The 26,421-nt window shown below is 42.8% G+C and overlaps 1 protein-coding gene across 4 annotated transcripts in view; it reads right to left on the bottom strand.

Moving 5' to 3' along the window:
- Positions 1-26,421, bottom strand: part of adam15 (ADAM metallopeptidase domain 15) — a 193,119-nt gene that overhangs the window by 52,773 nt on the left and 113,925 nt on the right. For all 4 annotated transcript variants that reach the window (XM_080427255.1, XM_080427256.1, XM_080427257.1 and 1 more), the window contains exons 16-17: positions 21,871-21,979; positions 2,905-3,100 (exon numbers count right to left, since the gene is read on the bottom strand). In XM_080427255.1, the coding sequence (XP_080283381.1) occupies positions 2,905-3,100; positions 21,871-21,979 (305 nt within the window). The remainder of the gene's footprint in view (positions 1-2,904; positions 3,101-21,870; positions 21,980-26,421) is intronic.

The following is a 26,421-nucleotide window of genomic DNA, read 5'->3' as shown; positions in this document are numbered from 1 at the left end:
GGGGTCGCAAATTAGCCTTGGCTAGAAACCCTAAATAAATCCAATCAAATCAAACTGTATTTATAGAGCACGTTTACAACAGCCCAAGCTAACCACGGTGCTGTACATGGTTAAAACAAAAACAATTGGCCTGGGCCGTAGCGTAACCAGGCACCCTAGGCTTCAGTGCCAGCATGACAGCGTGTCGCGGGATCGACTCCCGTTCCCGACGACCTTTGTTGTGTGTCACCCCCCCATCTCTCTCCCCATTTCCAGTCAGCCTACTTTCCCTAATCCTCTCTAAATAAAGGCATAAAAAGCCCCCCCCCAAAATAAAAAACATCAACAGATGATATGCAACACGTAGCAAAATGTACAAACCAATAGTATGTTAAATCAGACACTAAGCACCCCTACAGCCCAAATGGAATGTTCCTCTATTGCATAACATATTTTTTGCATGATTTGACTGAGAGATTGGCAGTCGAATCAGACTGATTCGACTGCCAATCTCAGTCAAATCATGCATTAGTCGACTGCCAGTCGACTACTGGCAATTAGTCGCCAATCAGATTCGACTATACAAATCCCGGGGACAGGCCTAGTTCTAATAAAGTGTCCCATTTGTTTGGTTTGTCCTTTTTAATGTGACTTACCTGCCATCTCAATATACAACCCACAATATACTATAATATACTCCATCAGTGTGTCAAAAGTTCTGAAATCTAAGGTTTAAAGGGGAAATCCACCCATTTTCAATATTTAACTATGTCATTAATATAGCATAAAGGAGTTGTGTGGAAATAAGAATTTTTTTTAAAAAAAAATAACATTGCAAAAAAATTTTACATTGCAAAAAAATTAACATTGCAAATTACACCATGATGAGTCATCACAGTGTAATTTGCAATGTTAATTTTTTTTGCAATGTTAAATTTTTTTGCAATGTTAATTTTTTTTTAATTTTTTTCTTATTTCCACACAACTCCTTTATGCTATATTAATGACATAGTTAAATATTGAAAATGGGTGGATTTCCCCTTTAAGTGGTCGCATGGTATATAAGTCACGGACGCATCTCTTGAGGTTTTCAATACGAAGATATGTTTGTGTCTCTCATGTATCATTTTTATAGGCTATTTATTTTGGACAATGATCCAAACAGCATCTTGCAAGGCTATTTGTACATACTAACCTGGAGTATTCACTAAGTAGTTGAAAATGTCGGGATATGTCACTCCTCCATTTAGTTGAGTTATTTAATATTTCCAGGGGTGCACATAACTGGTGCGCAGGTGTGCATGCGCACGTACGCATGCATGCTGCGCGGCACATCAGACGAAGGGAAGCGCTTTTGCGCACCAACAGCTGGGACCACTGGGACAGGAATTTACTTCCTGAAGCCACACTCACACAATCACGCTAAAGCAGTAGTCGGCCCCATACACAGCGGAATATAGAAGCAGAACACCCCCCAACCAAAAGTTATGTGCACCCCTGGTTATTTCCCCAACTTACATTCAGGCAAGTTAATACAACAACGGTAAACCCACACGTTTTAATTTGTCATGTACCGTCGGAGCTCCGTGGTGGGTAGAACATTTATATAAGCCTATGAGATGTTCAAAATATAGAAATATGAACAAAGTCGGTCGGGATTGGGATGAGAATTCCCCACTTCAGAGTGGACGCTCGGCGCTCGTAAAGACAGTGATGTCACTGAAATGCGACTACTTGTCTGTCTTCCGCCTCTGCTGTTTTAACATTATGGGTAATCCATTCAAGTGGCAAATTAAATGTGAAACACATCAACTACTTACTTTTTACACACTTACACTAAGTACTTAAAGTACTTTTACTCAACTTGTATATCGGTCTTTTTAGTAGTGTGTGTGTGTGTGTGTGTGTGTGTGTGTGTGTGTGTGTGTTTGTCTTTAAGTGCCGCATGTGTTGCACTGTCTCCTGTTTGTGTGGGATGGGGGGAGGGTCTCGTCTATCCACCGGAAAACAAAAATATTTTTACCGCAATCGTCCATTCTGTTGTAATCGGCAGTTGAATATGGCTGTTGAATATGGCTCACCAAAAGAAGAAGAAATCCAAGCTAGATGTGTTTTTCTACATCTCATAACATGGGAGTCGATGGACTAACTGTTTTTGGGATGACGTCGTCTCTGCTTCTATGTTTCTCTCAGAGTCAAGGGATCATTTCTAAAAAAGGATGTATTTAAAGGACGTATATATACGTCCTTGGCAGGCAAGTGTTGGATTTGAAAAGACGTATATATATGTCCTTGGCAGGCAATGTGTTAATTAGTGTAACTGGTTGCATCTTTGTGTTGCAATCAGCTGCAGCTGTTGTTGCCGTGCTCGGACATACGGACAAACACACTCGGTCACTTGATGGAGTGGCTGGCACCACACAAAAACAAATTAGGTCAGCTCAAATGCAATTGAAAGCCAGGGAAAACAGATGTTTTTTTTTTAGTAGGGATTTGAAAACCCCAATCGACTGGGCAGATCTGATGGGGAGGGGTAGACTATTCCAGAGTCTATAGGGGCCGCAGCCGCAAAAGCACGGTCACCCCTGCTCTTCTTATTAGTCTTAGGAACGTCCAGCAACAGCTTGTCAGCAGACCTCAGAGCGCTGGCTGGGATGTAAAGTTGGAAGAGCGCAGAGAGGTATGGCGGAATAAAAAATATATATAACTAGAACCCCTACTATGTATTATAACTAGAAACTCAACAATGTTTTCGGCCCGAACTCGGCCCAAACCCGTCGTTCCGGGTCGGGTATGGTCGGGTTCGGGCAGAATTTGAGAACTCTAGCACCGGTTATATATTTCTATAACTAGATTTTTTTTTATTGTCCCTGTCAAATTAACTTAAATTAGCACTCCACATTTCAGTGTGTGTTTAACTCTGACCTTTCCCGGACCGCAGGCGGTTCCCTGGGCAACGGTTGCTGGGTCGGACACATCGTCCCCCAGGTGGAAATAGATCCCTCTGCAGACCAGATCACTGTGATTGATCCCAAAATGAGCCCTGGTCACCTCTGCATGGGTCCCCAGGAGGGGGCGCTCTGCACCCCCCTGACACTGGATCCTACCGCACATCACATCTCTGTAAAAAATATAAAATAAACATATTTATATTTATAAATGAGCCTTAGAAACAAAGGAAATGCAAATCCCACTATGCATGATGGGATAGATCAGGGCGGGGGGGCAATGCCCCCCCAAAATAACCTGACTACCACCCCCCCTCTCCCCCCCCCCCAAAAAAGTGAAAGTTACATTTATGGTGTGTGTTATGAAATGTGAGCTTACCATAATCAAAGTAATCCTTAATCATATTCCATCATACATCATTGCACAATTCAAATAATTCTCTGCCCTGATTTGCCATGGGCAGTGTTGCCAGATATTGCAAGAGAAAGAAGCCTAGGAAAACTAGCACAAAAGAAGCAAAGTAGGCTGGGAAAAAAACAGGGAAAAAAACTGGATTTTTTCTGAGTTCACGCCCCATCAGTATTTCTTATTGCCCCCCCAATTATAAATGTCTGTATCCGGGCCTAGGATAGATAGCCCAGTATACTATCTCTGAATGAGAGCCAAGTCAAGTGGTGTTTTCTCTACATAGATTTAACCAATATATCATTATTTTGTTATGATTCCCTGCTTTCTTATGAAAAAATGAAAATGAAAAAATGCTATATGACAAATTTGGTCACCTATGATGCTAGGCGCTCATAGTCGGGTGATGTCAGTTTGCTTTCTGCTGCGCTCTGTTCCGCGTCTCCCCTCTATTTCACAACACTGTTCACAATGTGCCTGTGAAACCAGGGGGACTGCCCACCCAACTTCTAGACCAGTGTAGTGAATTCGGCTTATAATAAAGCCTGGTGATCAATAAATGTTTAATGACTGACATTAACATCTGGTCAGAAGATAGACTCAACAAGAGACAGTCACTGGTGGTGCTCACTTGTACAGTGAAATAAGATCTCACCCTTTGTGACCCCAGGGAGCCCTTCACAGCTCTGTGTGCCTAAAACAGCACACACTCCCACGTGCACTAACATGCACATACACACACACACCAGCACATCCGATGGATCCAAGAATGCTCCAGATGCGTCCTTTGTCGGTAAGCGACATCTCAGCTTGATGGATGTCACAAAGAGAGACTCAAGTCTGACTGTTAGTCACAAGATAACCCAAAAACATCATGACTCGAACCACGCAATAACATGAACCTTTGCAAAACTGTCGACCTCGCAATAAAGCGAATTCCCCCATTCCCTGGACAATGAATCAAGGAGTGAAACATCACTCCCCTCTCCCTCTCTGTCTTATCTACCAGGTGGTTTAAACCTGTTATAATTGTGTGGTTGTGTTTTTAGCAAATTGTGTTATAATCAAATAACTATATTTCTATTTGATTGAAGTTTCACTTATTCTACAGTGGTTTATTATGCTGAATGTTTTGACATAAGACTTGGTAAATAAATAATTGTAGAATAATCAAAATGTGGTTATTAAGTGCATTTATAGATATTGAAAGTGTGTGGGCATCTTTAATAATTGATCTAATATAACTCAGGAAAGCTCAGCTTGTTCTTTCTCTCCCACTCTCTTTCTCTCTCATTCTCTGTATCCTTTAAAGGATCCCTTTTGAAACATTTAACACATGACGTAAAGTGTGCAGTGAGGTTAAAAACAGACCTACTGGGAATATGCAAATGAGGTCAGATATACACTCATTGCCCATCCAACTGCTAGTTCAGTTGTCGTTCTTCTACCCCCTGTCTATACTATCCTCCTGTCACACGTTTGAGTGTTTTAAATGTTTTAAGTGTTTTTAATTCATACAAGTATTGAAGTTTAACTTGAATCAAATGATTAGTAACTTTCTCTAACTAATCAACTTTTAACAGGCCAAATAATACCATAATGCTAAAGATCTAATAAGCTGGACTTTTAGTTTCATAAGCATTAATGCCTTATCACAGTAAACTGTGAGCCTCCCTGCAGCCGTTTCAAGTCAAGGCTGTAGGAACCGTTCATCAAAAAGTGACAATCTTCACTCCCGTAAAGATTAGCACACTCCTGGGAAAAAGTCATTCTGAACCAGGAAAACAGTGCATCGAGGATCAAAGTCGGGAGAGAGAGAGAGAGAAAAACAGAAATCTACCATTGGACATCCAGTCCCCACCACTGTCTCTCTTTCTCTCGCAAAGAAGACTGTGGCCTCTATTTCTGTGCCCTGGAAAAGGAGTCAACAGACTTAGCTGAGCCTAGCCCTGGAAGAGGTTCGAAGACCATCAACACCACTACTACTGGCTGATCAGATTGCCCAAACAAAGAGGTCTGTTTCATTGATTATGATGTCATGGCAACAGATGCAATTGCAATAACTTTTGTTTGATCAACTGATGCAAAGAACTTCTGTTTGAATCTATTTTCTTCTATTTCTATCTATTTTCATTCTTTTCACTCTCTCTTTCTCTACCACAAAGAGCTCAGAAAGTTATAAAGTGCCCAATATATTTACTCTCTTTTAAATGATTTAATCAACAATTCCAACAGAATTTACATCTTGTAACACGGCTGTGTTTCAACTGTTGTTTTATTAATTGCCACTATGCTGTGGACTGTGTCATACTGTCTCCACTGTGCAATTGAGTAATAAACTTGTTTGATTAGAAAAAGACTTTCTAATGTCATATTTATACGTTGGTGAATGATATATTGACCCTGCTTCAAAAAGAATTCAAATCCTTCAGAGTATATGAGACTGATCTGTATAATTATTAATTAATGAGGTAAACTGGTGATAAATCGTCATTAAATTCATTTAATGGATATTTATCATAATAACTAAATTTATCATAGTACGTAGTCATTCACACTACACCAGCGGTTCTCAAACTACATATTACATATGTATTTTGTTACAGAGGCTAGAGCATTTGGTTGGCATTAAGGGTGCTGCATTGAACTGGTTTGAGTCCTATCTGTCTGACAGATTTCAATTTGTAAACGTTAACGATACACCCTCATTACGCGAAAAGGTTAAATACGGAGTCCCACAAGGCTCTGTACTTGGACCAATACTATTTACTCTATATATGCTTCCTTTAGGTGAGATAATTAGGAAACACTCTATAAATTTCCACTGTTATGCAGATGATACACAATTATATCTATCGATGAAGCCAGATGAAACAGATCAACTGGCTAAACTTCAAGCATGTCTTATAGACATCAAGAGTTGGATGACCCGTAATTACCTACTCCTCAACTCGGACAAAACTGAAGTTATTGTACTTGGCCCTAAGCACCTCAGAGATAAACTAGCCGATAAGAATTTTAACCTAGATGGTATTACCTTGACCTCCAGGGCCACTGTAAAGAATGTGGGAGTCACGTTTGACCAAGATATGTCCTTTCAGTCCCACATAAAACAAATTTCAAGAAATGCCTTTTTTCACCTGCGTAATATTGCAAAAGTTAGGCACATTCTGTCCCAAAATGATGCAGAAAAACTTGTCCACGCATTTGTTACCTCTAGGCTGGACTATTGCAACGCTTTATTAGCAGGCTGCCCAAGTAAGTCCCTAAAAAGCCTGCAGCTAGTCCAAAATGCCGCTGCGCGCATACTGACAGGAACCAGAAGAAGAGATCATATCACTCCTTCATTGGCCTCGTTGCACTGGCTCCCGGTTAAATACAGAATAGAGTTTAAAGTTCTCCTCCTCACATACAAGGCTCTCAATGGACAGGCACCAGTATATCTCAAAGAACTCATCGAGCCCTATAAACCAGCCAGAACACCATTGCGTCCACAGTATGGAAAAATGCTTACAGCTCCAAGAAACCCCAAAAAGATTAGAACAGGAGGTAGAGCATTTAAGTTTCAGGCACCTCAGCTGTGGAACCTTCTCCCAGTCTCAGTCCGTGAAGCAGACACACTCTGTAAATTTAAGACTAGACTAAAAACCTTTCTCTATGATAAAGCCTATAGCCAAAGTGTATAGACTCAGTCACCCTATAGTCATCCTCTCCCCCCCCCTTTTTCCTCTCTCCTCTCGTCCTCCCTTTGGTTGTGTGGGTTTGTGTCCCATTGGTACAATCGTAATTAACCCTGTACAGATTCACGCTCTAGTAAGGCCTGCCACTAATTCTACAACCGGGGACCCGCTCCCCGGAGTTTCTTTTATTTCCCACGTCGCAGGTCCATGGACCCCCAGCTGCGGCTCAATACTGTGACTGCGGACCGGGCCTCTCCATGGAGCACGACCGTGGATTTCTACTACACTACACTATACCACTACACTATACTGTATATTATCTTAACATTCTTTTATTATACCATTATATACTGCATACACACTATTGCTGTACTATATTATTTTATTATATTATATTATCATATACTATCTTACACTATTATATTTGCTGCTAGTGTTATTGTTACTACTTGCACTGTATCTCTTTCTGTCTCTCCTATGTCTGTCTCTCCCTCTCTCTCTCTCTTCTTTCCCCCGACACGGTCGAGGCAGAAGGCCGCCACCCTAGAGCCTAGGGTCTGCCTGACGTTTCTTCCAGTTAAGAGGGAGTTTTTCGTTGCCACTGTCGCAAAATTGCTTGCTCAGGGTGGGATGTCGGGTCTCTTCTCTACATGTAAAGTGTCTTGAGACAACTTGTTGTGATTTGACACTTTAATAAAATTGAATTGAATTGAATTGAAACTATGGGTCGCGACCCAAAGTGGGGTCGCAGGAAGGTGCTGTTGGGGTCGCGCATTGGCAACCAAAAAAATAAGTTTATTTTTGTATCAAGAAACGGTTAAAAAAAAGAAGAGAAGAAAGTGAGGTCGTCACGACCAACGTGAAGAGGACGGCCACTAGACTCCTCATACACACATACAGCCGCGCCTCCAAAACCGACGAGAACAACCAGCAGGCCAGCAGCACAAGACAACTGTTCATAAACTATTTATTTAGGAATTATGTTCAACATGAGCGGGTGGTACAAATACATGGACCACAGGTCCATTTGGTTCCATCTGTACCCTCACGGAATTAAATTTAGATCGCAACATAATGTTACATTACCGAGAAAGCGGGGACATCATTCTCACAGACAGACAGACAATAAGAGCTTAAAACTCTCAAAAGAGTCAGCTGTGGACAAACCATACCCAGAACAGTCAGAGAGGGTTTCTTGTACATCTTCAATTAGATTAGAGCAGGGATACTGCGGATGATATATTTTCAACACAAATGTGTATATTACCTCGTTATTTAACATCAAAGTAACAACCACTCGTAACTCGAGTGCAAAGGCCGCTTTGAACAAGCAAGCCTGTGTATTTATCCACAGAATGAGCACAAATGAACTCTCAACTGGTAATGTTTCTGTCTTTATTGTCCTGTTGTCCTGGAATGTGTTGAAAAGCAATTGCTGCTGCCTGGGGGGGGGGGAATCTTGAGTATCTTGGGCATGTAGGCCTACTTGCATCAGGGGTGTCTTTGCCAGTGTTATAAAAAAAGGCAAATCTACAAGCTAGTACCTAAATGTTTTACCACTGCGCCAGCCATCCAGCCCCCAGGCTGGTACAGTTATTAGAACGTTTACACTAAAGTTCATATTCATTTAAAAAAAGGAAATGATAAAAATGCTGCTATTAATTCACATTTCGCCATTATAAAAGTGAAGCTGACAAATTATCTTCTATTTTCACTTTGAAACAGGGCTTAAGTTAATGATTGTTAATTCATAAATGCACGTTTTCCCTTTTCACTGCCTTATACTGTACATAACATGAAAAAAATATCCCAAATTGGTCCATTTGGTTCCATTTGTACACTCTCATGGGTCTAATCAAGTACTTAGTTACTACTGGCATAATACTACAGTAACCTTTGGTTATTTTTGTGTTTATTCATATATTTTTAAACAGGACAGTAATGTTACACTGTGCAGAAATCCAAAATAGCCGATCTAGAAGCACACACTAGACACTAGTCTAGACGCCGAGATGGACAGTCGCACGCAAACTAGCTCCCGCACTCACGGCAACATTTTTGCCAGAGTTTCACTGGATTTGCTTCTCATCTTCATCTTTCTGTGGACGACGGATTCATTCCTAGAATCTCCACAGAATCTACACCTGATGGAGACTGAAAAGGGGAATCCACGGGAAATGAAAAATGATAAACACTCTGATTTCTACCTGATCGGCTCTACAGAATCAACAAAACATCTGGGATTCGCGGCTGGAGCTCTCCATACGCTCCTGACCATGAATTCGGCTAGAAAGAACGCGCCCCCGACAGGACGCATGGACCGAAGATATTTAATCATCCTTTTTCTTCTCCTGTCGGGTGATATCCACGTTAATCCAGGCCCAGTTACCACCAGGCAAACTTCTGCCTGTCTGGCGAGGGAGGACAACTTTGCCAACGTTGCTAGCGTTGCTAACGTTGCTACAACAACAAACAACAACAACGCCACGCAAACACCACTAGCTTTCCGTCCCAGCAAGCCAACGCACCCTCGGACTACATCGACACTGCAGCTGTCCTCGACGCACCACGACGTCCGACGGAGAGACGCTGCGCAACCGAAGAAGCCTATCCACGGACACATCTGGCGGTTTCAGGCGGCGCAGGGACCAGGATGTACCTCCGAGAACACAGACGAAGGCCCCCCCCAACCCCCCATCCCCCAAGCTCCACAGCTGGTTGCTTACCTCCAAGAACCAGACTATGCCCCCCCCCCAACCCCCACAGCTGGTTGCTTACGACGGAACTGAGTCTTTGATGGACGCTAACACCTCAACACCCCCCTCCCCCCCGATACTGCTCCCCAACGTGGTCTCTCAGTGGACAAACAGCTCTCCATTGAGCAAATGAACAAATCGTTTGGTGTAGGCTTGCACATGATTCACCTCAATGTGAATTCCCTTGTAGGAGAAAACAAGCTTACACAAATCAAGCAGATGTTTTATGATGGTAAGGTTGACATTTCAACTTTCTCTGAAACTAAACTTGATCATACGATAATGTACTCTGAGATTGAGATTGAAAACTACAAACTTTTCAGAAAAGAAAGAACAGAAACGGGGCTGGTGTATGCATGTATGTACATAATGACAATGTCTGCATCCTTCGCGAAGACCTGAAAGATGCAGATATTGAAGCTGTGTGGGTCGAGATCATTTTTAAACATAATAAACCTGTGCTAGTACCATATACAGACCTCCTAACCAGACTGATTTCTATGATAGACTTGACGAGTGTTTAGCTAAAGTGGACCATTCGGAGACGATACTTCTTGGTGACTTTAACACGGACATGCTCCGTAAGGAAGCGTCAATGTTTAAGTCATTCAGGGGGTTTTGTGATCGGCACTCACTCCACCAGCTGATCACTCAGCCCACAAGGCTGTGTGTTTCCACTCAAACTACCATAGATCTCATTCTAACAACGGACAAGGACAAAATCCTCAATAGTGGTGTTTCTACCTGTGGCATATCTGATCATAACATGATCTTCTGCACCAGAAAGAAATGTAAACCTAAGACCGGTTACCACAAATCAGTCACAATCAGAGACCTCAAAAACTATAAGAGTGAGGACTTAGATCACAGACTAGAGGAACAGGATTGGTCCGACGTTCTAAACAGCACACAGGTAGACGAATCTTGGCTTGGTTTCAAAACCAAATTCATTCAAATTTTGGTCAGTGTGGCTCCCATGAAAATCATCAGGGACAAAACCCGCTCGGTACCATGGATGAATTCGGACATCCTTACTGCCATGAAAGTCAGAAACAAAAAGTGTTCTGAGTTTCATAAAGGCAGGATCAAACTCGCCAAATGCTTTAACAAAGGTCTCGAATCCCACGTAGCTAAACTCAATAAAGAAAAAAACATGCTGTTGTGTCCTACTGTTACTCAGTATTTAATGCATGTAGTTACTTCTTTACACCACTTGGTGTCACTGTAGTTAACCTACCTGTGGATGTTACATGAAGAAGGGTGTGGACAGGAAGTGACATACAATGTGTACCATGCTGTGAAGCTATGCAGAGAACTAACAAAGAATAGTCAATGTGAAATGAATCCATGCTCTCCAGTGTCTTATTCATTGCCATCCACCTCTACAAATTGGCGACGAGGTAACCCACCTGCTATACTTCGACTACAGAGGACCATTTTTTGGAAAAGATGGCTGTAAATGTGCCTTGTCCTGCTCCGTTTTTGCCATGCCCTGGGAAGCCTACAATTCCTTTTAAGTCATGGATGCTAATGTTTGACAACTACCTACTGGTCATAAATGCAACAGGGAATGCATGGCCTGCTGCAAGAAAAAGGGCTGTACTGCTTCACTGCCTTGGAACAGAAGGACAGAGGACATTTCACTCACTACCAAATACAGGTGATACTTATGAAACTGCTGTTACTGCATTAAGAGCACATTTCACCCCAATGACTAATGTGGTAGTGGAACGTCATACATTCAGAAAAAGAGCACAAGGCCCACATGAGACTGTTACCCAATATGTGGCTGCTCTCAGAGAGCTTGCATCATCATGTGACTTTGGTGATAAAACTGATGAGATGCTGCGTGATCAGCTTATCCAATATGTCACAAATGCCCATATTAGGGAGAAACTCCTGCTGGAGCCTAACCTCACTCTGGATAATGCTATCACTCTTGCTACACAGATTGAGTCTGCAGCTGAACAAGCTAAATGCATGGTTGGAGATAAACCTAGCTTTCAAGTACAAGCAGTGCAAAAGAAATCTCATCGACCATGGTCTCAGAATAAACAATCCACACAGAAACCTGCACCTACTGCTGCCACTGGGAATTCCTCCCGTACATGTTTCAGATGTGGATCTGACAGTCACCTAGCGAATGCTCCCTCATGTCCTGCTGCTAAGGCTACTTGCAAATCCTGCCACAAGAAGGGACATTTTGCCAGAGTGTGTCGCTCTGCTCCTACTCATCAAGTGCGAGAAGTGGAGGTCCCTGAAGTGACTGTCCTGTGCATTCAAGAGACTGCCTGTAAATCTGATAAAATAAAATGCAATGTCAAGATCCAGCCTTCAGACTCACCAGCCCATGCCATGGACCTGGTTGTTGACTCTGCGTCTCCAGTGTCCATACTGCCCAGCAGTGTGTTTGAAGAACATTTTGGTGAGTCACACTTAACACCACCTGCTATTCGTTTAACTACATACACCAAGTCACCCATACCTGTGCTGGGATGCCTTTCAGCACTGGTGACTAGAGATGATGTCACTGCTGCAGCAACCTTCTTCGTTGTGGAGAAGGGGACCCCATTGCTGGGCCTGGATTTGATGATTGCACTGAACATTCACATTGTAGGGGGTGCTGTAGTTCCTCCTCCTCTTGCCCCTGCTCCTCATGCCCCTGTGATGCACCTATCTACCTCTCTCCCACTAATTGGCTGTGCTAAGAAATTTGTGCACCAGGTCAAAGTCACTGCTTCTGTTGCCCCGGTTCGACAAAAACTGCGCAGTTTGCCCCTGTCTGTGAGAGATGCAGTCACAGAAGAGGTGAATAGGCTCCTGGCCGCTGATGTGATCGAGAGAATTGATGCTTCCCCCTGAGTGTCTCCTATCGTTGTCACACGAAAGAAGAAAGGAGGCATTCGGATGTGTGTGGATCTCCGAGAGCCAAACAAGGCTGTCATTACAGACTGCTATCCAATCCCACACATAGATGAGCTGCTGTCCACTCTGCGTGGAGCCGCAGTGTTTTCGACCATTGATCTGGCAAGTGCCTACCACCAGGTGCCTCTACATGAGGAAAGTAGGGACCTGACTGCTTTCATTACCCATGAAGGACTCTTCCGCCACTGCCGTGTGCCCTATGGCCTCTCCTCTGCACCATCTGCCTTCCAAAAGATGATGGCTACCATCCTCAAAGGACTGCCAGGTGTGCAGAACTATCTAGATGATATTATTATCTATGGAGCCAACAGCACACTACATGATGCTCGCCTGAAGCAAGTTCTTCATCGCCTGCAAGAAGCAGGTCTACTCCTGAATGAGGAAAAGTGCTGCTTTAATCAGTCAAGTCTACGCTTCCTGGGTCACGTGGTGTCAGCCGAAGGCATCGCGCCTGACAAGGAGCACATTGAAGCTGTTCTGAATGCCCCAGCTCCAACATATGCTGTTGCCCTTCGCTCTTTTCTAGGCCTAGTGTCATGGTATTCAAAGTTCATCCCTAACTATGCAACAGAATCTGAGCCGATGCGGGCATGCATTAGAAAAGATACTGACTTTCACTGGACGAGTGAGGCACAGAAAAGTTTTCAGAAAATTAAACTGCTGCTGGTGAACAGTGCTGCCCTTACACTTTTTGATCCTTCCCTGCATACAGTGGTGTCTACTGACGCCTCAGACTACGGCTTGGGAGCTGTGTTCACCCAGCTTCATCCTGACGGCGTGGAACGTACAGTGGCTTTTGCCTCCCGGACTCTCAACACAGTGGAACGCAAATACTCCACTGTAGAAAAGGAAGCACTGGGATGCGTTTGGGCAGTTGAAAAGTGGCGCACATACTTGTGGGGCCGAAAATTCACATTACGTACTGACCATCAGGCCCTCACTACACTGCTTACTACTAAGGGCATAGGTCGTGCTGGAATGCGTATTGCACGCTGGTCTGCCAGGCTCTTGACCCATGATTATGATGTGATCTTCCGCCCAGGATCGGACAATTACACTGCTGACTGCCTTTCCCGTCTTCCCCTTCCTGGAGCTGCTGACCCTGCCCTGGATGCTGAACCAGAAATGGTTGCATACATCACTGACGCTCTGGCTGCTTTGCCCATTACTGACTTTGAGGCTGCTGCTGCCTCTTGCCCGGAGGTTTCTGCACTCCGTGAACAGATTGATCGTGGCTGGCCACAAAAGGTGAAACTGCTGAGTCCAGATGTTGCCCCATACTTTCCCATACGTCATGAAATGTCAGTGGAAAACTCCCTGGTGCTTCGGGGGACACGTCTGGTGGTGCCAATCGCACTGCGTGCTGCTCTTGTGGCTCTTGCACATGAGACACATCAAGGAGTGGTGCGAACAAAGCAACGCCTGAGAGAGTACTACTGGTGGCCAAAGATGGATGACCTTGTCCACTCTACAATTCAGTCATGTCAGCCATGCCAGTCCAATGACAAGACTGCAATGCCACGTCCTGCTCCTCTACAACCAGTTGCATTCCCAGACAGGCCATGGCAAAAGCTTGCCATGGACATTGTCGGTCCTTTTGAAACCGCTACATGGGACTGTCGATATGCCATCACTCTGATCGACTACTACAGCAAGTGGCCAGAGGTTGCTTTCACTGCTAATATCACTACTAAGGACGTTATATCCTTCCTCTCCTCCATCTTCAGCATACAAGGAAACCCTGAATCCATTGTCACAGATAATGGCAAACAGTTTACTTCAGCTGATTTTGCTGCTTTCCTAGCTGAACGGGACATTGTACATCACAGAGTGTCTGTGTACTACCCTGCTGCAAATGGCGCCATAGAGCGTTTCAATCGTGTCCTGAAACAGAGTGTGCAGATGGCTATCACACAGTCTGTACCATGGAAACCTGCCATTACTGCTTTCCTGATGGCTTACCGTGCCACACCGCATGCAGCTACTGGTGTGTCTCCCTTTCAACTACTGCATGGCCGGAGGATGCGCACAAAGTTGACTGTCCTGCCGCCCTCTCATGCTGACCCTGTCTCAGACAGACAGGTACGAGATAAAGTTACACGCCATCAACACAAGATGAAGTCCTACACTGATGGAAAACGAGGCGCATGCACTCCGTCTTTTCAAGAAGGGGATAGTGTGCGGGTGAAAACACCTCTACATGTGCCCAAAGGTCACCCAAAGTTTGGAGCTCCACTGAGAGTCACAAAGAAGGTAGCCCAAAGCACATACTTGCTGGAGGATGGGCGAAAATGGAACGCCTCTCACCTAGCTCCTGATCGCTGTGCAGCTGCAAAGCCACAGAACATTCCTGTTTCACCTGCCTCTCCATCATCTCCAAAACAATCACGAGTTAGAAAGAAGCCTAACTGGATGCAAGAATATGTGACTGATTAGCTATTTGTCTACCTATAGTAGCTTGTCAACAGATCTATTGGTTTTGTATTTTTGAAGGTGCAATATATGTAGAGTGTTTGAAAAAGAAGAAAAATAATCCTACAGTTGTATCTTATTTCAGATCTGTGAAACACTGTTTATTTTGTGTTCATGTCTCATGTTCTCCATGTTTAAATTAAACCTTATTCACAGTACTGAGTAGAGACAAGGAAAATGTTTGTTATGCCTGAGTACAGGTTTTGATATTCTTTATTTTGCCTCAAAGGAAATATCGTTTTTTTACAAAGAAGGGAAATGTTGTGTCCTACTGTTACTCAGTATTTAATGCATGTAGTTACTTCTTAACACCACTTGGTGTCACTGTAGTTAACCTACCTGTGGATGTTACATGAAGAAGGGTGTGGACAGGAAGTGACATACAATGTGTACCATGCTGTGAAGCTATGCAGAGAACTAACAAAGAATAGTCAATGTGAAATGAATCCATGCTCTCCAGTGTCTTATTCATTGCCATCCACCTCTACACATGCTAAGAAACAAGGTTAATGGCATGCTCCTGTTAGCTGAAAAAAGCTACCTCGATGACAAAATTGAGGAAAATCAAAGCAAACCACGAGAGCTTTGGAAGCTACTCAACAACATACTAGGCTGCAGCAAAAAATTGAAAACCAGGTTTACAAACATAAACCTCAAGGTGAATGACACTCTCACTACAACCAAACGTGAAGTGAGTAAAATCCTCAACATATTCTTCACGACCGTAGCCTCAGATTTGGTTGAAAAACTACCCCCTCACTCTGGGAGCTATGGTGAAGAGTATGTTGACTCATTTTACGAAAAACAGGGTGTACGCAAAGATGATTTTAAACTCTCCCCTGTGTCAACAGAAGAGGTGTTTAAAAAATGTAGTGCACTTCATCAACACAGAGCCACAGGCCTCGACAATATCCCCTCCAAATTTCTAAAAGACTCAGCCGCCTCCATTGCTCCAATCATTACCCACATAATAAACCTCTCCATCATACAGGGACGGGTCCCTAACGATTTCAAAAAAGCAAGGGTGACCCCTCTGTACAAAAAAGGAAACCAATTAGACCCTGGCAACTACCGCCCTATTTCTATTCTTAGCTCCATCTCGAAAGTCATGGAAAAAGTAGTCTATGAACAGGTCGATAAGTATCTTGCCGAGAAAAATCTAATCTACAAATTCCAATCTGGTTTCAGAACAAACCACTACACTGACACATGCCTTCTCTATTTGAACGACTCTATCAAACAAGATGTCGACAAGGGCAAATATTGCGGCATGGACCTCCAGAAGGCCTTTGACACCGTTAATCACCCAATTATGATCAATAAGCTCAAAGCAATAGGTTTTGATGATACATCGGTGAACTGGATGAGATCCTACCTGGAAGGGAGGGAGCAAGTGGTGGAAGTAAACGGCACCCAGTCCCCTCCCCTCCCAGTGATTTGTGGTGTTCCTCAAGGAAATATACTAGGACCTTTACTGTTCCTGATATATGTGAATGATATGTCTTCAGCCTGTGACTGCAAACTGTTCCTGTTCGCAGATGACTCGGCCCCTGCTAGTCTCGGACAGGGACAGGCTGCAGGTTGAGAAAACTCTCAGCTCTGAACTCAACAAGAGCTTGTGGTGTATTCAAGACTGAAGGCTACAACAAATATGAAATATGATATAAGTACATTGTTTTACTAAATATGTGAAGACCGGAAAATTACTGGAGTTGCAATCAGCCTGCTACATCAAGGAGACAGGTTGGGGCACACCGTTATACACCTTTTAGGGTGGGGTAATAAGACAGTCAGAGTATGAACAGATGCCCCCCTGAGGGACCCCTTGAAGCAGGGACCACAGATTGTAGATAGCTGCTTTGGAATTTAAGATAGATAAGGAGTTTTTTATCTGATCCTCATGGTCAGGAGACAGCTGGCTTTGGGGGTGGTGAACCGTCTGACATAAAGCTCACCTGTACCAATAATTAAACCTAATGTGAAAATACAATGATATTCGGATATAAAACCCAAAACCTGTTGAATACACATGAGATACATAGTAGGCTACCAAGGATTTTTACTCTTACTGCTTTAATAAAACCGGACTAAAGATTCGCAGAGCAAAGAATCAATGAGGTTTACATACTAAGATAGTAACCACTGAACTTTCTTTAAGTTTCTTTTCATAGAACTACATGCTAGTATAAATAAGTCACGGTGGATTAATGTTTATTTACGCCGTAGTTCCAAAATGAACCTGTATTTTAAATAAGACTGTATGAGTGTAACTTTGGTTTGCAATGATTTAATGAAATAACTTTTGGTCTTATTTTAATGTGTGTGAAATATTGAATGTGGATAATTGAACAAAGATATGTTTAACTAATGAAATCAAGTAACAAATGTACTGATATGATACCAGCTTAAGGACTAAATACTGTTGCGGTTGCATACTAATTTGTCACACAGCAGCTGCTACAGAAAGACAGAGCTTCTGTGATTGGCCGAGCGTTCTGTCACTGGGAGGCGGGTGTTAAGGCCCGCCCCGGAGACAGTAACATGTGGAGAGTATAAATACATCAACCGTAGATAGAGACAGTGCGCAGTACAACATTGACACCTGTATTTGTTCGCCTCTATGACAATAAATACATTGTTATAAACCCACACTTAAACCGAAGCTTTGTTCATCATTTTAACACTCAGGAGATGATACTTGTTTTTTGTTGGAAAGACTTAGACCATTTACCACAATCTGCATCTGGCTCTACGACAACAAACTTTCATTACACCTGGGTAAAACTGAATCCATCCTCTTTGGGTCCAGTCCTAACCTTAGCATGGCTGAGAGTTTCACGATCAAAGTGGGTGATGATGTTATCACAAGAAAGGAGGAAATTACCTATCTGGGTTCCATCTTGGAGGCAAACCTCTCCGGTAACAACAACGCAGAAAAAGCGATCAAAAATGTCAACAAAAGAACACGCTATTTGTGGAGGATTGATCGTCTAGTCAGTAAGAATACTCTGAAGATTATTGCAGGGGCCCTCATACAAGGTTATTATGATTATGCATGCACTTCATGGTATCACAACACCTCCAAGGCCTTAAAAACAAGGCTCCAAACATCCCAAAACAAACTTGTAAGGCTACTTCTTGGCCTCAATCACAAAACCCATCTAACCCCTGCTCATTTTGCTAGGATTGGATGGCTTAGGGTTGAGGACAGAGGACAGAGTACAGAAACTTGCTATGGGCCTGGTCTTCAATATACACCACAACATTGGGATCCCCCTGTATTTGTCAAAATACTTCCAAAATGTTAACGAAGTCCATGATCATAACACCAGAGGCAGCTCCACTAATCATGTTCAACCCAGATTTGGCTCAACAAAGGGAAGGAACTCGTTCTCATGATATTCATCAAAAATGTGGAATGCCCTACCAAAAGGAGTAAAGGAGTGTAAAACCCTACTCACTTTCAAAACTGCCTTAAAGATACACCTTCAGGAGGCTGCAATTCTAAAATGGCCCCTGTCCAAGTCTTAACCTACCCCAAGTCCTAATCTACCCCCCTACCCCCCCCCCCCCCCCTTTCTCCTTCTTCTCTTGTACATATTTTTCACTCTTCATACCAGTAACCTGTAAACTGATTGTATGACATTCTGTATAGTAGTGTGTATATCTGTCTGTCTCTTATATGTATCATGATTTGTGTGCATGGGGATCTCATCTTAAACAAGCTTAGTGCTTAATGAGACTCCCAGTTTAGTAGACCTTGTATTGTGAATTTGTACTGCCATTCTCATGTCTTACTAAATAAAGTACATCAATCAATCAATCAACAACACGCCGCAGTGCGACACGTTGTGATCTGCTATTTTCCTGAAACATGTTTTGTGTTTGTGTATGTCGGACTTTGGCGTTGATTTTAGTGTCAGTTTTGATGTTATCTTGGAATAGTTTACATCATTTTAATCACAAGGCCCGTACCTTTAAAATGGTATATAGCTTGACTAGGTAAGTGACACACACACTTGTGTACACATGTTTGTTTTTCTGAAAAAATGCAAGAAATGCTAATTGCGCTAAATATTGCTAACATAGGGACGATGGTCTGTACATTTCGGGCCCTATTCCAAGGGAAATTTGAACAAACCACTAATTAGGGATTTCGGACTAGGCAAGAGGCGTTTCCCCGCAAAATTCGGTATTCTGTGGCACCCCTCTCACCCGCCAAACACCTGAGCTACCCCTTACATTATGCATAGGTGTGGTTTGGGCGTTACAATGATAAAACCAATCACCGTGCCAGAAGCCATTGCCTTTAAGAGAAGACTGCGCTAGCCGTCATCCCCGATCCAATATATGCTCTAGCCTATCTACCTGTCTGCACTGTTGCCTGGTCTGATTATTATAAGCCACATTGGGCTTGTTTTCCTTCTTTTTTTTTATTTTATCCAAATAAATTTTTATATTAATTTGTAGCCTATTGTGTTCACAATAAGCTTGTCATATTAGTCAGATCCGGAATAGTATGAAAGCCATTTAAAATATGTATACTATTGGTACACACCGGCTGCTCCCAAATAATTAATTACATCATGTTGCGACAACGCTCCTACGTGGTACACAGACAAACAGTAGCACATGGGTATACTAAATTGGACAGTTTTAGGAAAGGTCTATAGCCTATGTACTCACGTTGGCTGTATTGTTCTATTTCCATCATTCTAATGGATTCCAGGGGTGTGTAAACATCTCTGTAGTAGCTCCATAGTTTCCTCTGAAGTGACGCAGTTAAAGTTAACTTACATCCATATTGTCCCCGTTATCTTTCATCATCCACCTTTGTTCAGTAATCCCGAACAGAGCTAAACTTTAAGTTTACATCAATCAAAGCCTCTCAAACCCAGACACATTGCTGCGATGCGTATGTGCGTCGCCTATCCAAAATAACAGACATCCAAGCTATCAACGGCGCTGCGTCATGTCTGTCGACAGCTTACAGATCTGTTATTTTGGACAGCATGCAATGAGGCGCGCGCGCCACGGAGAAGCCTAACACTAAACCAAAACTATTACATTACGTGGTCAACAACATACTAGACATGTAACTTGCTTGGAGCTTTTAATGCAGTGGTTCTCAACCTGTGGGTCGAGACCACAATGGAGCACCCAACGCCTGGCGAGCTTGTAGATCTGCTATTTTCACAATATTTATCTGTGGAACCGAGTCAAACAAAATGGGGGGGTCCCCAGTTCAAATATGGTTATTTTGGGGGGTCATGAACGTAGCGTTTACACGGGGAATATAATAATAATATAGGCTAATATATATAATATAGGCTATAATATAATATTCACCCGTCCCGCAGCATGGGTTTAATGAGACAGCAGCCAAAATGAAAATCACACTATGATCCGATCAACTTATAAAAAATGTAAGTGCTTAAGATTTTAGCCCAAACCCAACGGGACCCGACCCGGCCCGTCGGCACCGGCGGCACCGGGTCTACGTTTGTTTTACATCCAAATAAATTCACATATTAATTAATTTGTAGCGTAGGCTATTGTGTTCACAATAAGCAACTTGTCATATTAGTCAGATCCCCAAGAGTATATGAAAGCCATTTAAAATAGTTATATATTCTTTCACAGCTGATGCCAAATAATTAATCAACAGGGCAGCGCAACGCAATATAGGTCAAATCACTCAGCTGTCTTGTCATGACGGCAGCAGCAGATCGAGCCCCCTTTAAAGTTTAAACCATAACATGACATCTTCAGACTATATTGAGCTTTCTTCATGTCTTTTTCACCTCAAAGTAAATGTTGGATTATTTCTTCAGATGAGACCACAGGCAGCGGGCCAGGCAGTAGCCTAGAAGGTAACATTGGATGTGATTTCTCCATTGCAAAAATGATTACGGTTATTCTATGAAACATATACCATAATCATTTTTAAAATGGTTATGGGGCAGTGTATATATTTATATAGCCCTATTTGCTCCAAGCTGTTTTTTAAATAAAATATAGACTGTTGGAAGAGTTAACGAATTACCAAGATTTAATGAGAAATAAGGCTTCTTTAGAAAAATTACTGACGGGCTGGGCTGGGTCTAATTTGTCAATTATTAGTCGAGCCGGGCTGAAATATTTAGGGGATATGAGAGCTCTAGTTAGTAGTTTGAAGTGCTCATGTGGCCTTATAGTTGCTTCTTTTTGTTTTCATAGACCTGCGGACTGCGGTTGCTTATTTCTCGCCAAGGCTGGCAACACGGCTCATGGTCCAACGCACAAAGCCATTGTAGTGTCTGTGTGCACTTGACGGGTGATTTTATGAACCAGCGGGTGCTTTTAGAATCCACTATCCCCCCTCCCCAAGCCGTACCCATGTGTGGGTTGAGAATTTCAATGTGGGGGATATAGCAACAACACGCCCACGGGCACACCTCCATGCGCAAATAACGGCGTCGGCATAATGGTGACGGGTAGAGCAGGTGCTAGAATAACCTATTGGGGCGGCGCAGGTCCATTATCCCGATTTAACGGGATTTTTTTGCCACAGAATGGGGCCCTTCATGCCTTATCAAACTAGCAACTTGTAAGTGCATCATTAAGACATCCTAATATACATTTTAGCCCTGTTTTCACAGTGTGTGTGTGTGTGTGTGTGTGTGTGTGTGTGTGTGTGTGTGTGTGTGTGTGTGTGTACATACTGGGTGGAACAGGGGATGTAGCTGCCGTTGGCCAGCTGACCACAGTTCCCGTATTTGTTTCCTTGTTTGTTTACAGAGGAGTAACACAGAGCAGGAGCCTTGGTGGAGTCTGGACGAGAGATATAGATACAGAGAGAGAGAGAGAGAGAGAGAGAGAGAGAGAGAGAGAGAGAGAGAGAGAGAGAGAGAGAGAAAAAAAAAAACAGATAGAACAGAACAATAAACACCCAGCCGGGGCCTTGATGGCGACTAGAGAGAGAACTAGAATTTTCGCAATTCTGGGAAATTGCAAAGTGTGGTGTTTTTAAGAAATAGGCCCCATCTCACTAAATAAATAGGCCCCTCCCACAAATGTAATGGGCCAATCATATTGTCACCTCACTCCTGAGATTACTTGTTTTTCATTTGGAGTGATCCCCCCAAAAATCATGTTTTTGGATCAACAATTACATTTTGCGCATTTGTGGCGCGTCCTATGGATCAAAGTGGAAATGCTTTTGGGAATTTCTTGAGTGAACCACCCTTGACCTGTGATTCAAATTTGAGATTGACCGGACGTTTTGTTCGTGATTTTTGGCATTTTTTGTAAAACAGGCCTCTCCCGCTAACTTTGGAAGCCAATTACGGACAAACGGTAGGTAACCGATTTTTGTGAAATTTGGACAAAATACGTGGGAGGAGAAGCTAAAAGTGTGTTTTGAAGAAAATTCAAAATGGCGGAAAATCTATCCAGATGGAAATGGGCGTAACCTATGTGGGGAGTTGCGTCATGACCCAAGGAATCCAGGGGAAAATACATTTTTATTCTACGACCTACGGTCAAGAGTTATAGGCCAAAAGGTAAAGTGGGCTTTTATAGCTTCAACATGAGGCCGACTGATGTAATTCTTTTTTTTAATAAATTTGCAATAAACTATGAACCTCCCCTCCAAGTCTTGTAACTCTAGCCCTTACGGTTTCTGAGAAAAAAAGAAATACTTGAATGGGAGTGTTTTCATTTTCCCATTGTAGTCGATGGGGACATTTAATGCACTAATAAATCAATATCAATTAAGCTATTGATTGATTGATTGAACATTTTATTAGGCAAAAGAATGTAAAACAACACAGTTACATTTATAATGCTAGTTATAATGCTTTAGTCTAAAAGGTCTGGCCAAAAAAGTCCTTGCGGACTTGTTTCCGTTGGGGTCCTTGAATTAATTTCATAGACATATATAGTAGCAACCAAACTGTTCAAAAATCAACATGAAAATACAGATAATACAGAAAAAATACCACTATGTACAAAACAAAGCATGAAAAAATAAAAAAAAATATATGTACAAAAAAAGAGGGGGGGAAGCATGGAAAAATAAAAATTATATTAAAAAAAAGCATGAGGAAATACAAAATGTGTACAACAAAGTGGAGGGGGGGGGGTCGTCTGTCTACAGGGAAACTGGTACTAGCTCCTCTTTCGGCCTCCAGAAAGATGAGTTTTTAGGGCTGTTTTGAATGAGCCCAGCGAACTGCATTTTTTGAGGGATGGGGTTAGACTATTCCATTCCTTGGTGGCTGTGCTATAGAAGGAGAATTTGCCCATGTTTGTTTTATGGGTGGGTGGTACCAGATTGTTGTTTACGCTCCCTCTAGTTTCATGGCTGTGGGTGTCACTAACTTTTTCGAGGTATTTATACAGATATGCGGGTATAGGGGGCATTTCGGGCAAATCTGCATTTACAATTTTGAAGACCAGACCCATTTTTAGTTGTTTAACCCTGTCTTCCACCCTGAGCCAGCCTAGGCTGGCAAAGTGAGTGGGAGAGAGGTGGGTCATGGGCCCCAGTCCGAGAAGTAGTCGGATCAGTTTGTTTTGGGAGGTTTGAAGCTTAGTCTTCAGTGACACTGAAGTGTTGGAGTACCAAGAGGAGCTAGCATAGTCAAAAAGGGGCTGAATCAGGGCCCCTGAGAGGGTCCTGAGGGCCTGAGGGGTTGACAAAAGAGGAAACTCTGCCCATAAATCTGGTTCTCTGGTTTACTCCTTTGACCACCTTTGTTGCCATGCTTTCACCTGTCAGGTATTTGTCAAGAATACATCCCAAATAGGTAATCTCTTCTTTGCTAGTGATGATTGTGTCATCGACTTTGACCTTGAAGTCATTTACCTTCATTTTACTGAGGGAATGTTTGGTCCCAAATAGGATGGATTCAGTTTTCCCAAGGTGTAGAGACAGTTTGTTATCGATAAGCCAGGTACGGATTTTTGAGAGTTCAGAGCTGAGAGCTTCATCAACTTGCAACTTGTCCTCACCCGAGATCAGGAGTGCCGAGTCATCAGCGAACAGGAACAGTTTGCAGTTACAGGCAGCATTCATGTCGTTAATGTATAGAAGGAACAGTAACGGCCCTAGAATGCTGCCTTGAGGAACCCCGCAGCTCACCGGGAGGGATGAGGACATGGTTCCGTTGATGTCAACCACTTGTTCTCTACCCTCCAAGTAAGATCTCATCCAATTTAGTGATGTGCAATCAAAACCAATCGCCCTCAGCTTATCAAGTAGAATTGCGTGGTTTACAGTGTCAAACGCCTTTTGGAGGTCCAGCATGACCATGCCACAGTATTTGCCCGAGTCTACCTCACGTTTGATGTAGTCGGTCAAATATAGTAGGCATGTGTCAGTGGGATGTTCTGAAGCCCGATTGGAATTCAAACAACAGTTTACGCTCGCTGAGGTAGCTGTTGATTTGTTCTTGGATTGATCGCTCTATAACCTTTGAGATGGAACAAAGGATGGAAACAGGCCTATAGTTGCCAGGATCTAGTTTGCTTCCTTTTTTAAATAGAGGGATTACTCTTGCCAACTTGAATTCTTGTGGGACGTGACACTGACTGATGGATAAGTTTGGAATGTGGGCTACTATGGGAGCAATGGAGACCGCTGCGTCTCTGAGGAATCTGGTGGGGATGTTGTCAAGGCCGGTGGCCTTGTTTGGCTGTAGGGCGAGGAGTTTGTTTTGCACATCATCAGTCAATACAGGTTTGAAAAAGAAGGAATATTTTTTAGCCCCTAGTTTCTCATAGTGAGCTTGAATGTGGTCGGGTCCATACAGACCTGAATGCTGAGGGAGTTTGCTTACCAACTGGGTTGCAACTGTGGTGAAGAAACTGTTAAAACAGTCCGCTACCAATTGCTTGTCGGTAGTGAGCGAGCCACTTGAAATAATGCAAATGTTTGTAGATTTTGTCTGAATTTTTCCGTTGCAGCCTAATTGCTTTAGTGCCTCCCACAGTTTTTGTGGGTGGCTTTTGTTTGCCTCTATGTTCTCATTTAAGAAATTCTTTTTGGCATTTCTGATCAATTCAGTAACTACATTTCGTAGATTTCTGCACTTTTCAAGTAGCTGCTCACTTTTGTTTTTCCTGAACTCGGAGTAGCTTTTGTTCCTGAGTTTGATGGCATTCAAAATGTCACCCTTCATCCAAGGTTCTGTGCTAGCTTTGACCCTCACCACCTTTGTGGGTGCGATGTTATCAAGTACACACAAAAAAGCTTTTTTGAAACAGGACCAGGACTCCTCCACAGAGGTGCAATTTAGGACATGGGACCAGTCCATTTTTTCAAGAGCTGTTGTTAGAAGATCACTTGAGTAGTGTTTCATAGACCTGCAGCTGATTGTCCTGTGACAATAAGCTCCAGGTCCGTGAATCTTCCGAGTGCAGAAAATGATATTGTGATCACTTAAGCTACACTCAATCACCCCACTCTTGGAAATTCTGGATTGGTCCGTTGTCAACACTAGGTCTATGATTGATTGAGAAGCAGTGCCTACCCTTGTAAATGCTTTATCAGCTGGGTAAAGCTGTGCAGGTCACAGAACTTTCTGAGGGACTTAAAGGTAGCTGAGTCTTTCTTCAGAACACAGGTGTTAAAGTCACCAATTAGTACAGAGTTTCCTAAACCCGCCACATGATCCTCAATCAAGTCATAAAAAGCATTTTGATCTGGGGGTCTGTAGATGGCGCCAATTATCAGTGGTTTTGCATGTGGGTATAAAATTTTGACCCAGACCGATTCAGTGGGGTTGTTATCCATATCTGGGATTTACATTACAGTCATTTAGCAGACGCTTTTATCCAAAGCGACTTACAATAAGTGTATTCAACATAGGTAGGGAACGAAAACTACTAATCACCAGAAGTCTTTAGTGCATTTTCTGCAAAAACAAGCAACCAAGAGTATACCTAGCGCTAAGGTAAAAGTGCAATATATCAGCTACCTATTTCCTTAAACAGATGAGACAAAATAGCTAAATCAAATGAGCATGAGCTAAAACAAATAAGTGTATCGACTAAACAAGATCCAATAAACAATCCAATAATCCAATAAACAATACAGCAATAGAAAACAAGCGTTCGTACAACTAGTTAACAACAAGTAGGTCAGGCAGAGAGGAAGGGTAGTGTTTCCTGAAGAGGTGAGTTTTCAGCCTGCGGCGAAATATGGGCAGTGACTCTGCTGTCCTAACATCAGTGGGAAGTTCATTCCACCACTGTGGGGCCAGAACAGA

This window comes from Gymnoscopelus braueri, assembly GCF_963280865.1.
Source record: "Gymnoscopelus braueri genome assembly, chromosome: 4".
NCBI classification, from domain to species: Eukaryota; Metazoa; Chordata; class Actinopteri; order Myctophiformes; family Myctophidae; genus Gymnoscopelus; species Gymnoscopelus braueri.
This window is presented reverse-complemented; position numbering and strand designations above follow the sequence as displayed.